The sequence below is a fragment of the Emys orbicularis genome, chromosome 1, assembly GCF_028017835.1.
Source record: "Emys orbicularis isolate rEmyOrb1 chromosome 1, rEmyOrb1.hap1, whole genome shotgun sequence".
In the NCBI taxonomy this organism is placed as follows: domain Eukaryota; kingdom Metazoa; phylum Chordata; order Testudines; family Emydidae; genus Emys; species Emys orbicularis.
This window is the reverse complement of record NC_088683.1, coordinates 373183525-373199135: the sequence shown is the minus strand read 5'-3', so window position 1 is coordinate 373199135 and position 15611 is coordinate 373183525. Positions and strand designations below refer to the sequence as shown.

The following is a 15611-nucleotide window of genomic DNA, read 5'->3' as shown; positions in this document are numbered from 1 at the left end:
GTTGGTTGGACGTCTGAGTAACCAGTGAGGTAACACAGAAGCTGTTCTGTGCTGGTTGGTAAATCTAAGTGTTGGAATATCCACCAACTTTTGGGGTTTGTCTGCCCCCTGTTGGGCAGCATCGTTACAGCATCCAGGCCCCGGGAAGGGGGGGCAGGGCCCAGGCCATGGGGCAGGGGGGCAGGGCCCCAGGCCCAGGGAAAGGGGTCAGGGCCCAGGAAAGGGGGGGCAGGGCCCCAGGCTCTGGGAAGGGGGGGGCAGGGCCTCTGCCCCATGCAGGGCCCCAGGCCCCAGGAGGGGGGCCAGGGCCCAAGGAAGGGGGGCAGGGCCCCAGGCCCCAGGAAGGGGGGGCAGGGCCCCAGGCCCAGGGAAGGGGGGGCAGGGCCCCAGGCCCCAGGAAGGGGGGGCAGGGCCCAGGGAAGGGGGGGCAGGGCCCGAGGCCCCAGGAAGGGGGGCAGGGCCCAGGCCCCAGGAAGGGGGGGCAGGGCCCCAGGCCCAGGGAAGGGGGGCAGGGCCCCAGGCCCCAGGAAGGGGGGCAGGGCCCAGGGAAGGGGGGCAGGGCCCAGGCTGTCCCGTCTGAGCACCGCAGAGGCGCTGACCCCCAGGTGCTGAGCTCACTGATCTGCACTTTAGCCCCAGCCCCGGTCGTGGCCCTGAGCTGAGCAAACAGAGCCGGGGCCAGAGTCTGTCCCCCGCATGGGGCGTCCCCAGGGAGCTGCTGGGAAACAGGCAGGACAGTGCCAGGAATGTGCCCCCTCCCCCCTCCCGTCCCGTCCTTCTGCCCCATGGAGCCCCCCCTGCCCTGGTCCCTCTGCCCCCCCGTCCCGTCCCTCTGCCCCATGGAACCTCCCCGGCCCTATCCCTCTGCCCCATGCAGCCCCCTCACCGCCCTGGTCCCTCTGCCCCATGCAGCTTCCCCCACCGTGGTCCCTCTGCCCCATGCAGCCCCCCCACCGCCCTGGTCCCTCTGCCCCATGGAGCCCCCCCCCGCCCCATCCCTCTGCCCCCCCCCCCGCCCCGTCCCTCTGCCCCATGGAACCCCCCCTGCCCTGGTCCCTCTGCCCCATGCAGCTTCCCCCACCCTGTCCCTCTGCCCCATGCAGCCCCCCCCGCCCTGGTCCCTCTGCCCCATGAAGCCCCACCACCACGGTCCCTCTGCCCCATGGAACCTCCCCGGCCCCATCCCTCTGCCCCATGCAGCCCCCCCACCGCCCTGGTCCCTCTGCCCCATGGAGCCCCCCGCCCCATCCCTCTGCCCCCCCTGCCCCGTCCCTCTGCCCCATGGAGCCCCCTGCCCCGTCCCTTTGCCCCCCCGTCCCGTCCCTCTGCCCCATGGAACCTCCCCGGCCCCATCCCTCTGCCCCATGCAGCCCCCCCACTGCGGTCCCTCTGCCCCATGCAGCCCCCCCACTGCGGTCCCTCTGCCCCATGCAGCCTCCCCCGCCCTGGTCCCTCTGCCCCATGGAGCCCCCCCACCGCGGTCCCTCTGCCCCATAGAACCTCCCCGGCCCCATCCCTCTGCCCCATGGAGCCCCCCCCCCCCGCCCTGGTCCCTCTGCCTCATGCAGCCCCCCCACCGCGGTCCCTCTGCCCCATGGAGCCCCCCGCCCCATCCCTCTGCCCCCCCCGCCCCGTCCCTCTGCCCCTTGGAGCCTCCCCTGCCCCGTCCCACTGCCCCATGCAGGCCCCCTGCCCCATCCCTCTGCCCCATGGTGCCCCCCTGCCCCGTCCCTCTGCCCCCCCGTCCCGTCCCTCTGCCCCATGGAGCCCCCCCGCCCTGGTCCCTCTGCCCCATACAGGCCCCCTGCCCCGCCCCCAGCTGTCCCCGGGCCCCTGGCCAGCACTCAGGGGGTTTACCCAGCAGGGACCCAGGGGCAGCCCTGGGTCGAGGGACAGCGGCTCAGGTGTGAGGAGCCCTGGAGACCCCCCCCCCCCCGTGGCACCTTGCTCAGCCCTGTCCCCCATCCCAGCACAGTCCAGGGGGCTGAGTCCTGGGGCAGACAGTGCCCGACCCCCGCCCTGCTCGGCTCCAGGGGGGCAGAGTCTCCCCATCCCACCTGGCGGCCGCTGCTGGGTTCTGGGGGTCTCCTCGGCTCCAGGCTGTGGTGCTGGGGAGCCTGGCGTGTGCGGGGTTAATTGGAGCGGCTCCGGGCTGGGGGGCTGGGGGCTGTGCCATGGGCTCTGGGCCCTGCCTCCCACTCTATATAGGGGAGGGCGACAGCCCAGAGCCCTGACCCGACCCAGCATGTGCGGAGCAGTGGCTGCCCTGTCCCTGGCCTGGGCGCTGGCGCTGGGGCTCACCCACTCCCTGTGAGTGGCACTGCCGGGGCCAGGGGCTCAGCATGGGGCGTTGGGCACAGCTCCTGGCGCCAGGCAGTGAGGGGCACTGCCAGAGGGACCGTGCGAGGGGGGATGGGGTGAGGGGGACCCATGTCCGAGGGGCAGGGCCTGGCTGCGCGGGCAGGTGGGGATGGCACTGGCAGAAGCGTTTGTGTGAGGAAGGGCAGGCGTGAGCGCTGGTGCGAGAGGGACAGACATTGGTGCGAGAGAGACGGGCACTGGCGCGAGAGGGACAGGCGCTGGAGCAAGAGGGACGGGCGCTGGTGCAAGAGGGACAGACGTTGGTGCGAGAGGGACGGGCGCTGGTGCAAGAGGGACAGACGTTGGTGCAAGAGGGACAGGCGCTGGTGCGAGAGGGACGGGCGCTGGCACGAGAGGGACAGACGTTGGTGCGAGAGAGACGGGCACTGGTGCGAGAGGGACAGACGTTGGTGCAAGAGGGATGGGTGCTGGTGCATGGCAGGAAGGTGTGGGCGCTGGTGCAAGAGGGACAGGTGCTGATGCGAGAGGGACGGGTGCTAGTGCACGGCAGGAGGGCACAGGTGTTCGTGCGAGCAGCTGCCCAGACCCTGGGCGTGGCTCCCGCAGGCAGGGAGAGGTGGGTATGTTTTACCCCACACCAGCCCCCACGCCGAGCACACCTGCCCAGACCCCGGGGCCCAGCACCCAGGTGCCCCGCCCCTAGGAGCTCACAGCAGGGCCCGGGCCCCAAGGCTAATGCTACCCCTCGTTGTATGGGGTCCCTGCCCCCTCCACTGCCCCAGCAAGGAGAGGAGCCAGCTGGGGAGGAGACCTCAGTGAACCGGGACCCAAACTGCCTTCTCTCCACAACAGCCCTGGCAAACCGGGGGAGGCCGGAGCGCGGTTCCACCATGGGGCTGAGACCCAGCTCAACGACACAGGTGAGATGCAGCCGGGGGGCAGCCTGCGGCCTGGGGGGTCGGGATGCAGCAGGGTGTGTGTGTCAGGGATCCAGCAGCCCAGCACCCCCAGCCCGGCACCCTTGCCCGGCTCCCCAGGCCCAGCTCCCGCAGCCTAGCACCCCTAGCCCGGCTCCCCCAGCCCAGCACCCCCGGCCCGGCTCCCCCAACCCAGCACCCTCACCCGACTCCCCCGTGTCCAGCTGCCCCTGCGTCACTACCCTCGGCCCCTCCGTGCTCTGTTCTAGTTCCCGGGCAAACCTGGTCACCTGGCCCTCGTCCTCCAGCTGATCCGACCACTGGCTTCCCGTGGGGAGGGGTGGGGGGGCGTTGGTTGTCAGTACCCAGTGGCTGGGCCAGTGTCTGTGCTCAGGTGCCCGTCACACCTGGATCTCTGGGTCTCTTCAAAGAGCAAGTCACCTTCCCCACCAGCCCCCAGGCAACCGTGCAGCACATAGGGAAACTGAGGCACACACTGTCGTACAAAACACTCTGAACATTCCCACATTCTCATGGGGGGGGGGGGGGTTGGTTCCTGGGGATGTGGCAGCACGGGGGTGGAGGCAGTTGGGTCAGTGAATGTGGTGGGGGGAGGCTGGGTTGGTGGCAGGGAGGTTGGGTAGTTCCTGGGGGGCAGGATGGGGGGTGCCCCCCAGCCCCCTGTGCTGGACTGCACTGTACTCTCCTCCCCAGAGGTGGCGAGCCGGTGTGCGGACGAGGGGGGCTTTGATGCCGTCACACTGGATGAGCATGGCGTGATGCTCTTCTTCAGAGGTACGGGGGTCTCTGGCTGCTGGGACGGGGAGGGAGTGTGTCACGGAGTCCCCGGGCGATGCTCTGGAACTGCTCCCCACAAAGCCAGTCAGGACTTTGAGGAGCCTCCTCTCCCTCGGAGCAGACTGTCTTCAGGGCAAGAAGCTCACACGGCTTCACCTCCTGGGTCTCTCCTGGGAGCATTCAGCATATGCCCCTCCGTGCGCTTCCCCCAGCGAGTCCGCCCAGGCGGGGTCCTGGGGAAGCCAAAGGGTTCTGCACCCCCCACTTCGCAGTCAGACGTGACTCTCAGCCAGCCAGTAACACAGAGGTTTATTAGACGACAGGAACACGGTCTAAAACAGAGCTTGTAGGTCCAGAGAACCGGATCCCTCAGCCGGGTCCAATCTGGGGTCCCGCGAGCCAGACACCCCCATCTGCCCTCACTTCCCGTCCCCAGCCAGCCCCAACCTGAAAACCCCCTCCAGCCCCTCCTTCTCTGGGCTTTGTCTCCTTACCGGGACAGGAGGCCACCTGATCTCTTTGTTCTCCAGCACCTTTAGCTGTCACCTTGCGGGGGGGGGGGGGGAAGGGCCCCGGCCATTAGTTGCCAGGAGCCAGTGTCGGCCATTTATGCACCCTGACCCTTTGCTCTGCAACAATCACACCCCCTTATCCCACCACCTAGAGACTTAAGAAATGCATAGGGGAAACTGAGGCACCCACACAGTATTCAGAGAAAACATTAAGAACAGTCCCACTTCGTCACAGAGGGGCGTGCCCAGGCTGGGGGCTCTGGCCCCGCTCGGAGTGACGCCAGGCAGGACTCTGGGGCAGCGTCTCCCCTCAGGGCACCTGTCCCAGGGCAAGGACCCTGCTCCGCTTCGGCACCTCCTGACCTCGGAGCGTTCAGCCCCCTGGTCACCCCGGGAGCTCCCCGCAGTGAGTCTCCCTGGGCGGGACCCCTGGGGGAGCCTCACCCCCAAAGGGCCCTGCCCCCCACACCGCAGCCAGCCGTGACTCCCCGCCCGCGTGTGACACAGACGGGTTATTATCGTCGGGAACCCAGCATAGAACAGAGCTTGGTAGCACCGAGATCAGGGACCTTCGGCAAAGTCCATCGGGGGGGGGGGGGCAGGGCCCTGGGTCCTCGACCTGAGTCCCCAACCAGGAGACTGACTCGCTTCCAGCTGGTCACCTGGGCTGCACCAACCCCCCCCCCCCCCCCGGCTCCTTGCAGAGGAGGGGGCCCGGCCAGTAGCTGCCAGGCTACGAGTGTCGGCCGTTCTCTGCAGCCCGTCAGCAGTCCCACCTGCCCTCTAGGGGTCTCTGCGACAATCACCCCCTGGTCCCACCACCTCGGTACTTGAGTAACACATGGGGAAACTGAGGCACGCACAGTGTTTAGAGAAAACGTTAAGAACGTTCCCACTTCATCACCCGACCCTGCTCAGGCTCCCTCGGCCTCGCCCGGCAGGTGCCCACGTCTGGAAGGGCTTCCACGGCCCGGCCCAGCTCATCAATGCCAGCTGGCCTGAGATCCAGGGCCCTGTGGACGCTGCGCTGCGCATACACCACAAGGAGTCCCCCGGCGTGCACGACAACGTCTACCTCTTCCAGGTGCCGGGGGCCCAGGCAGGGCCTCAGTGGGGGGCTGGGCTGCAGGGGGTGGGGGCTCAGTGGGGGGCTAGGCTGCAGTGGGGGGCTCAGTGGGGGGGGGGCTGGGCTGCAGGGGGAGGGGGTTTGGGGCTGGGCTGCAGGGGCTCAGTGGGGGGCTGGGCTGCAGGGGGTGGGGGCTCAGTGGGGGGCTAGGCTGCAGTGGGGGGCTCAGTGGGGGGCTGGGCTGCAGGGGGAGGGGGTTCAGTGGGGGGCCGGGCTGCAGGGGGTGGGATGGGGGCTCAGTGGGGAACTGGGCAGCGGGGGGGGGGGCTCAGTGGGGCGCTGAGGTCCAAGCGGGGTGGGGGCAGAGAATCAGTGGGGAAAGGCCAGTGCCCGGGGTCCTGCCGGCTCAGGTGCCAGGCCAGGCCCGTCTCCACACAGCCCCACAGTCCCAGCTGAGCTGCGTGTGCCCACAGGGCGAGCGGGTCTGGGCATATGCGGGGGGCCGGCTGCGGCCCGGCTACCCCCGGCTCATCGGGGAGGAATTCAAGGGGGTGCCTGGGGACCTGGACAGCGCCGTGGAGTGTCACCCCGAGGACTGCACGGCCGAGAGCCTTCTCTTCTTCAAGGGTATGGGGCCGGGCTGGGGGGCAGGCGGGGCCGGGCTGGGAGCGGGCAGGTGGGGCTGGGCAGGCGCTGACCCAGGCCGTGCGGTTGGCCGGGGGGCCGGGGGGCTGGGCGGGCACTGACCTGGGCCGTGCGGTTGGCCGGGGGGCCGGGGGGCTGGGCGGGCGCTGACCCGGGCCATGCGGGGGGCCAGGGGGCTGGGCGGGCGCTGACCTGGGCCATGCGGGGGGCCGGGGGGCTGGGCGGGCGCTGACCCGGGCCGTGCGGGTGGCCGGGGGGCTGGGCTGGAGCTGACCCGGGCCGTGCAGGTGGCCGGGCGGCAGGGGGGCTGGGCTGGCGCTGACCTGGGCCGTGCGGGTGTCTGGGGGGCAGGGGGACTGGGTGGGTGCTGACCGGGGCCGTGCGGGTGGCTGGGGGCAGGGGGGCTGAGTGGGTGCTGACCTGGGCCGTGGGGGTGGCTGGGGGGCGGGGGGGCTGACCCGGGCGCTGACCGGGGCCGTGCAGGTGGCTGGGGGGCAGGGGGGCTGAGTGGGCACTGACCCGGGCCGTGGGGGTGGCTGGGGGGCAGGCGGGGCTGAGCGGGCACTGACCGGGGCCGTGCGGGTGCCTGGGGGGCAGGGGGACTGGGTGGGGGCTGACCCAGGCCGTGCGGGTGGCTGGGGGGCAGGGGGGCTGAGTGGGCGCTGACCCGGGCCGTGGGGGTGGCTGGGGGGCGGGGGGGCTGACCCGGGCGCTGACCCGGGCCGTGCAGGTGGCTGGGGGGCAGGGGGGCTGAGTGGGTGCTGACCCGGGCCGTGGGGGTGGCTGGGGGGCGGGGGGGCTGACCCGGGCGCTGACCGGGGCTGTGCGGGTACCTGGGGGGCAGGGGGACTGGGTGGGGGCTGACCCAGGCCGTGCGGGTGGCTGGGGGGCAGGGGGGCTGAGTGGGCGCTGACCCGGGCCGTGGGGGTGGCTGGGGGGCGGGGGGGCTGACCCGGGCGCTGACCCGGGCCGTGCAGGTGGCTGGGGGGCAGGGGGGCTGAGTGGGTGCTGACCCGGGCCGTGGGGGTGGCTGGGGGGCGGGGGGGCTGACCCGGGCGCTGACCGGGGCTGTGCGGGTACCTGGGGGGCAGGGGGACTGGGTGGGGGCTGACCCGGGCCGTGCGGGTGGCTGGGGGGCAGGGGGGCTGAGTGGGCGCTGACCCGGGCCGTGCGGGTGGCTGGGGGGCGGGGGGGCTGAGTGGGCACTGACCCGGGCCGTGGGGGTGGCTGGGGGGCAGGGGGGGCTGGGTGGGGGCTGACCCAGGCCGTGCGGGTGGCTGGGGGGCAGGGGGGCTGAGTGGGCACTGACCCGGGCCGTGGGGGTGGCTGGGGGGCAGGGGGGCTGGGTGGGGGCTGACCCAGGCCGTGCGGGTGGCTGGGGGGCAGGGGGGCTGAGTGGGCGCTGACCCGGGCCGTGCGGGTGGCTGGGGGGCGGGGGGGCTGAGTGGGTGCTGACCCGGGCCGTGGGGGTGGCTGGGGGGCAGGGGGGCTGGGTGGGGGCTGACCCAGGCCGTGCGGGTGGCTGGGGGGCAGGGGGGCTGAGTGGGCGCTGACCCGGGCCGTGGGGGTGGCTGGGGGGCAGGGGGGCTGGGTGGGGGCTGACCCAGGCCGTGCGGGTGGCTGGGGGGCAGGGGGGCTGAGTGGGCACTGACCCGGGCCGTGGGGGTGGCTGGGGGGCAGGGTGGCTGGGTGGGGGCTGACCCGGGCGCTGTCTCTCTCCCCGCAGGGGGGGACGTGTTCTCCTACGACCTGGGCCTGGGGGTGCTGAAGCGCCGGTCGTGGCCCGGGGTCAGCGACTGCTCGGCGGCCGCGCGCTGGCTGGGGCGTTATTACTGCTTCCAGCGTGTCCACTTCCTGCGCTTCCAGCCGGCCACGGGCCTGGTGCCGTCCGGCTACCCCCGCGACGCCCGCGACTACTTCATGAGGTGCCCCGGGAGAGGTGAGATCACTGGCTTGCCCCCACTCCCCGCGATCCCTCCTGGTCACAGCCCTCCCCTCCCGGTCCTCCCGGCTGCCCCCCCCATGATCCCTCCAGGTCACAGCCCCCCCCGGTTCCCCCAGCTGCCCCCCCCATGATCCCTCCAGGTCACAGCCCCCCCCGGTTCCCTCGGCTGCCCCCCGTGATCCCTCCGGGTCACAATCCCCCCCCCCTGGTCCACCCAGCTGTCCCCCCTGCTCCCCGCTCCCTCCTGGTCACAGCCCCCTCGCGATCCCCCCGCCACAGCCCCCCACCCAGCGATACCCCGCCACGATCCTCACAGGCCCCCCCAGTGCCCCGGCTGCCCCCCCCATGATCCCTCTGGGTCACAGCCCCCCTCCCGGTTCCCCCGGCTGCCCCCCCATGATCCCTCCTGGTCACAGCCCCCCTGCGATCCCCCCGCCACAGCCCCCCACCCCGCGATACCCTGCCATGATCCTCACAGACCCCCCCCGCGATCTCCCCGGCTGCCCCCCCCGTGATCCCTCCGGGTCACAGCCCCCCCCAGTCTCAACGGCTGCCCCCCCCGATCCCTCCTGGTCACAGCCCCCCCGCGATCTCCCCAGCTGCCCCCCCGTGATACCCCCCGCCACAGCCCCCCACCCTGCGATACCCCACCATGATCCTCACAGCCCCCCGATGCCCCCAGTAGCCCCCCCATGATATTGTGGCTGCCCCACAATATCCCCAGCCTCACCTGGACCACAACTCCCCTGGCCACCCCGTGACTCTGACCCCCTGTCCCCCGTGACACCCCCACCCCCAACACCCCCCCTGCAATACCCCTGGCCAACCTATGACCCCAACCTCCTCCAGCACCTCCTGGCAACGCCACCCCCCAGACACGACATGGACCCCCCCAGCCACCCCGTGACCCCAATATGCAGGGCCGGCTCTGGCTTTTTGGCCGCCCCAAGCAAAAAAAAACAAAACCTGTGGCGCGGCCGGAGCGCAGGTGCAGGGGGACGGGCTGGGGGGGGGCGGGAGGGAGCGGGCGGGAGAGAGAGAGAAGGGGGCGGCCAGGGCTACAGCAGGGGCGCTGCCACGCGGCCCCTCCCGCTGCACCGCGTCCTGCCGCCTGCCGCGAGGGCTCCGCTCCGGTCGGGGGGAGGGAAGGACGAGGACGGCCCTGCAGGGCGCTCTGGTTCTCCGCGCCACCGCCCCCGACAGGGCGGCCGGAGCGGAACAACAACAACAAACAAAAAGCGGCCGTGCCGCCCTAGCATTGGGCATTATGCCGCTTTGAACAATCTGCCGCCCCAAGCACCAGCTTGCTCAGCTGGTGCCTGGAGCCGGCCCTGCCAATATGCCCCTGCCCCCTGCCTGTACCTGACCCCTCTCTCCCCCGCCGGTGGGTGCAGGCCACGGGCACGAGGCGCGCGGAAACGCCACCGCCATGGGCATCCGGGACCCCTGCAGCGGCCTCGCCTTCCAGGCCTTCACCGCCGACGACGCCAACCGCACCTACGCCTTCCGGGGTGAGTGGGGAGCGGCTCCCCGACCTGCAGCCTTGGCCCCCACCGGGGTCCCCGCGGCCCGGCCCCGACCCTGGGCCACTGTGCCTGCCAAGGGGGAACCTGTCTGGTGCCCTGCAGCCGCCCCGGCTGGAGCCCCCGGAGCCCCACTGCTCCCCATCGACCCCCCTGGTCTGGCCGCTCCCCGGAGCCCCCGGAGCCCCACCGCACCCCCCTTGTCTGGACGCTCCCCGGAGCCCCCGGAGCCCCACTGCTCCCCATCGACCCCCCTGGTCTGGCTGCTCCCCGGAGTCCCTCCGCTCCCCACCCACCTCCTGCTCTAGCCGCTACCCGGAGCCCCCGGGGCCCCTCCACTCCCCATCGACCCCCCTGGTCTGGCCACTCCCTGGAGCCCCTCCGCTCCCCACCCACCCCCTGGTCTAGCTGCTCCCCGGAGCCCCCGGGGCCCCTCCACTCCCCATCGACCCCTGTGGTCTGGTTGCTCCCCAGAGCCCCCAGAGCCCCATCGACCCCCATTGATCCCCTGGTCTGGTCGCTCCCCGGAGCCCCCGGAGCCCCATCGACCCCCCTTGTCTGGCCGCTCCCCGGAGCCCCCAGAGCCCCATCAACCCCCCTTGTCTGGACGCTCCCCGGAGCCCCCGGAGCCCCACTGCTCCCCATCGACCCCCCTGGTCTGGCTGCTCCCCGGAGTCCCTCCGCTCCCCACCCACCTCCTGCTCTAGCCGCTACCCGGAGCCCCCGGGGCCCCTCCACTCCCCATCGACCCCCCTGGTCTGGCCACTCCCTGGAGCCCCTCCGCTCCCCACCCACCCCCTGGTCTAGCTGCTCCCCGGAGCCCCCGGGGCCCCTCTACTCCCCATCGACCCCTGTGGTCTGGTTGCTCCCCAGAGCCCCCAGAGCCCCATCGACCCCCATTGATCCCCTGGTCTGGTCGCTCCCCGGAGCCCCCGGAGCCCCATCGACCCCCCTTGTCTGGCCGCTCCCCGGAGCCCCCAGAGCCCCATCAACCCCCATTGACTCCCCCTGGTCTGGTCGCTTCCCGGAGCCCCCGGAGCCCCATCGACCCCCATTGACCTCCTTGTCTGGGCGCTCCCCGGAGCCCCACCGCTCCCCATCGACCCCCTGGTCTGGTCGCTCCCTGGAGTCCCACCCCATAGGCCCCCCTTGTCTGGGGGGCAAACACCTGCCCCTCGGCTGCTGGTTCCAGGTAAGGCCGGGACGTCCCGGCCATGGTCCAGAGTCGGAGTCAACCCCTGCTGAGCGGCCCCAGAGCCCCCCTGCCCTGCCCCAGGGCAGCGATGCAGAGCAGCGTGTTCTCGCCCGGCCTAGGGGGGCAGTACTTCCGCCTGGACTCCAAGCGGGATGGCTGGCACTCGTGGCCGCTCAACCACACGTGGCAGGAGCTGAGCGGGCAGGTGGACAGTGCCTTCAACTGGGACAAGAAGCTCTACCTGATCCAGGTAATCCGGGACGGGGGGGTGTTCTGGCCACGCCCAGCTGTGTGGACAACTCACAACAGGGTGTCCGGCTCAGGGCCTGCTTGGATGGGGTGTCTGTCCCCCGCCCCCCTGGCAGGGCGGCGGTTGGGTGTCTGTCCCCCCCCCAGGGCAGGGCAGGGGCTGGGGTGTCTGTCCCCCCCCCCAGGGCAGGGCGGCGGTTGGGGTGTCTGGTCCCCCCCAGGGCAGGGCGGGGGCTGGGGTGTCTGGTTCCCCCAGGGCAGGACAGGGGCTGGGGTGTCTGTCCCCCCCCGCCCAGGGCAGGGCAGGGGCTGGGGTCTCTGTCCCCCCTAGGGGAGGGCAGGGGCTGGGGGTGTCTGTCCCCCCCCAGGGCAGGGCAGGGGTGTCTGTCCCCCCCTGGGCAGGGCGGGGGCTGGGGTGTCTGTCCCCCCCCCCCAGGGCAGGGGCTGAGGTGTCTGTCCCCCCCCCAGGGCAGAGTAGGGGTTGGGGTGTCTGTCCCCCCCCAGGGCAGGTCGGGGGCTGGGGTGTCTGGTCCCCCCCCAGAGCAGGGCGGGGGCTGGGGTGTCTGTCCCCCCCTCAGGGCAGGGCAGGGGCTGGGGTGTCTGGTCCCCCCCAGGGCAGGGCGGGGGCTGGGGTGTCTGGTTCCCCCAGGGCAGGACAGGGGCTGGGGTGTCTGTCCCCCCCGCCCAGGGCAGGGCAGGGGCTGGGGTCTCTGTCCCCCCTAGGGGAGGGCAGGGGCTGGGGTGTCTGTCCCCCCCAGGGCAGGGCAGGGGTGTCTGTCCCCCCCTGGGCAGGGCGGGGGCTGGGGTGTCTGTCCCCCCCCCCCCAGGGCAGGGGCTGGGGTGTCTGTCCCCCCCCCCAGGGCAGAGTAGGGGCTGGGGTGTCTGGTCCCCCCCCAGGGCAGGTCGGGGGCTGGGGTGTCTGGTCCCCCCCCAGAGCAGGGCGGGGGCTGGGGTGTCTGTCCCCCCCTCAGGGCAGGGCAGGGGCTGGGGTGTCTGGTCCCCCCCAGGGCAGGGCGGGGGCTGGGGTGTCTGGTTCCCCCAGGGCAGGACAGGGGCTGGGGTGTCTGTCCCCCCCGCCCAGGGCAGGGCAGGGGCTGGGGTCTCTGTCCCCCCCAGGGCAGGGCGGGGGCTGGGGTGTCTGTCTCCCCCCCGGTGGGCGTTCAGGGAGCACCTCAGCAGGGGCCATTGGCGTGTCTGTGCCCCCCACCCCACCGGTCTGCGTGTGCCTTGCAGGGCTCCCAGGTCTACATCTACCGGGTGGGCCCAGGCTACACGCTGGTGCAGGGCTACCCCCGCGACTTGCAGGAGGAGCTGGGCATCACGGACGCTGACGCCACCTTCACCTGCCCCCACTCCGCTGAGCTCTTCGTCATCCACGGTGCGAGCTGGGCACGACCTGGCCAGAAGGGCAGCGAGGTCTAGTGGTCAGAGCAGGGGGGGCAGGGCTGGTGGGCTAGAGCAGGGGGGTGGGAAAGCCAGGACTCCTGGGTTCTCTCCTGGCTCGGGGGGGTGGGGAACTGGTGGATTAGAGCAGGGGGTGGGACCCAGGACTCCTGGGTTCTGATGCTAGGGGTCCTTGGGTGAGTCTGAGCGGGGTGAGGGGCCGTGGGGAGCAGTGAGTGACTGAAGCACTGTCGGGCCCTGGGTGGGACGGAGCATCTCTGTTTCCACCCCCCCCGGTTCACATCGCGGGGGAGGGGCGTGCGGCTGCGGGCCGGGGGCTCCGTTCACATCGCGGGGGAGGGGCTCGCGGCTCCGGGCCGGGGGCTCCGTTCACATCGCGGGGGAGGGGCGCGCGCGGCTCCGGGCCGAGGGCTCCGTTCACATTGCGGGGGAGGGGCGCGCGGCTCCGGGCCGGGGGCTCCGTTCACATCGCGGGGGAGGGGCGCGCGGCTCCGGGCCGGGGGCTCCGTTCACATCGCGGGGGAGGGGCGCGCGGCTCCGGGCCGAGGGCTCCGTTCACATCGCGGGGGAGGGGCTCGCGGCTCCGGGCCGGGGGCTCCGTTCACATCGCGGGGGAGGGGCGCGCGGCTCCGGGCCGGGGGCTCCGTTCACATCGCGGGGGAGGGGCGCGCGGCTCCGGGCCGGGGGCTCCGTTCACATCGCGGGGGAGGGGCGCGCGGCTCCGGGCCGGGGGCTCCGTTCACATCGCGGGGGAGGGTGTAACGACGCTGCCTTTGGCGGGGACCCAACTGAGAGTGCCAATGCAGGACAAATCGCTCAGAGCAGGGCAGTCACAGCCCCAGGCTGGGGTCCTTTGCACACCCAGGCACCAAACCAGCCAGACCAGAGAGGACGTTGGTCTCACCCCACTGGCGAACCACAAGTCACACAAGCAATTCCCTCAGACACTCCAGTTTCCCAGTATCACCACCAGTGCCACTCGTTATGGGGACGAATGGTTATGAAAACCAATACCCCAGTAACAGAAAAAAGGTTCTCCCGATCCCAAAGGACCAAGCCCCAGATCCAGGTCCAATTATAATTTAGATCTGACCCAAAACACACGCTTATAGTCAATTCTTATTAACTAAACTAAAATTTATTAAAAAAGAAAAGAGAGAGAGTGTTGGTTAAAAGATCAATATACAGACAGACTTGAATTCAATTCTTGAGGTTCAGATACAGCAGAGATGAGCTTGTAGTTGCCAAAAGTCCTTTTAGAAATAGTCCAGAGGTTATAGTCCAATGTCCATGCTCAGGGTGGCTCCAGTCAATGACTGGGGATCTCAGTCCTTATGGCTTAAGGTTTCTCCCTCTTGAAACCCAAAGCAGATCTGAGATGAAGTAGGATCGTGTCCCAGGGTTTTTATACATTTCCAGCAGCCTTTTGCCCTGAGAAAACAATAGGCAGGGCCGGCTTTAGGCCGATTCCCCAGAATCGGGCCCTGCGCCTAAGAGGGCGCCGCGCCTTAGGTGCCTTTTTAATTTTTTAATTTTTTTTACTCACCAGGCGGCGGTCCGGGTCTTCGGCGGCATTTCAGCGGTGGGTCCTTCAGTGCCACGGAAGACCCAGAGCCGAGTGAAAGACCCGCCGCCGCCAAAGTGCCACCGAAGACCCGGACCGCCACCGGGTATTCGAATCGGGCCCCGCAGGTCCTAAAGCCGGCCCTGACAATAGGCTTAACTCTCCTTCTCCCAAATAGCCTGGCAATTAGCACACGGTAATTTATCCATTAAACAGTTCAGATACAGGTTACCACAACCTTCAAAGAGACATATAGACAATAATACTATTTCACTCAAGTATCATCCTAAATGTTAATATTCCTTCTTTGATCTTTGAATTAAAGCTATAGCAATAGACAAGACTTGTTTGCTCACATCACAAGCCCTGAGCAAACACCTCCCCTTTTACCTCTAACAATGCCGGCTGCATTTCAAAGCTCTGTTCATTTACAGTTCTTCCTAACCAGTCTCTAAAGTTCGGCCATGGGTCAGGTCAGTCGGTGAGTTAATTAACTCTTTCTGGCCGTGTCACCTTTCAATGAGATATTATATCACACTCAGAACGTCACAGAGGGGCGCGCGGGGCTGGGCCGGGGGGCTTTGTTCATGTCGCCGGGGTAGGGGCGTGTGGGGCCGGGCCGGGGGCTCTGACAGCTCCTGTCTGCTCTTCAGGAAACTCCCTGGAGCGGGTGGATCTGACCCTGAGCCCGCGGAGCCCGAGGCCGGAGGGGCCCATCCCCCACGCCCACGTGGACAGCGCCATGTGCAATGCGGACGGGGTGCACCTCTTCCACGGAAACACCGTCCACCACTACGCCAGCGTGGCCGAGCTCACGAGGAGCCCCAAGCCCTCTCCCCCGCAGAACATGACTGCTGTCCTCTTCGGGTGCCCCCACTGACGGGGCAACCCTGCCCGACCCCCAGGGGCAAGTGGGACCTTCCAGCCGCCACGCTCCCTGAACCCCCCCGTTCCTTTACTGTGCCCCTCCCTTCCCCCTCCACCACACCCCACTCCCAGGGTTGTCCTTGGTCAGTGAGGACCCGGGGTTCAGAGGCGCAGCTGGGTGAGTTCCCCTCCCCACCGGGGAAGAAGGCACCTGGCTTGCTCTGCCATCTGAGACTCGCTCTGGCTGACCACTTTGCCGGCCACGGTTCCTTGCCACCTGGCCGCCCCCCCCAGCCCCCCCTCCCACCAGCTTGGCACTTTCCTCAGCCACCCATGAGTCACCTTCTGCTGCCACCTGCCTCTCTGCTGTGACCTCTGCAGGTCAGTCTCTTAGTGATTGTGAGCTCTCAGCAGGCTGGGCACAAACACTGTCCCACCACAACTGGCTTCGGCTCTCATTGAGCATTTAAAATAACAAAATGGCTCCTAATAAAGCTTATTTAGCTCTGTCTTTGAACAGTGGGAGGAACAGGTTAAACCCAACCAGGGACCCTTTGGGAGGGGGGCACCTCCTAGCTAGAACATCTCTCCCCCCCTCTTACTG

At 69.8% G+C, this 15611-nt stretch overlaps 1 protein-coding gene across 1 annotated transcript; it reads left to right on the top strand.

Moving 5' to 3' along the window:
- The first annotated feature begins 2245 nt into the window (after positions 1 to 2245).
- On the top strand, positions 2246 to 15020 carry HPX (hemopexin). The gene is made up of 10 exons (XM_065423665.1): positions 2246 to 2310; positions 3175 to 3242; positions 3954 to 4034; positions 5491 to 5633; positions 6089 to 6242; positions 7987 to 8199; positions 9600 to 9716; positions 11043 to 11173; positions 12406 to 12550; positions 14794 to 15020. The coding sequence occupies exons 1-10, from the start codon at positions 2246 to 2248 to the stop codon at positions 15018 to 15020; spliced, it is 1344 nt and encodes a 447-aa protein (XP_065279737.1).
- Positions 15021 to 15611: the final 591 nt, after the last annotated feature.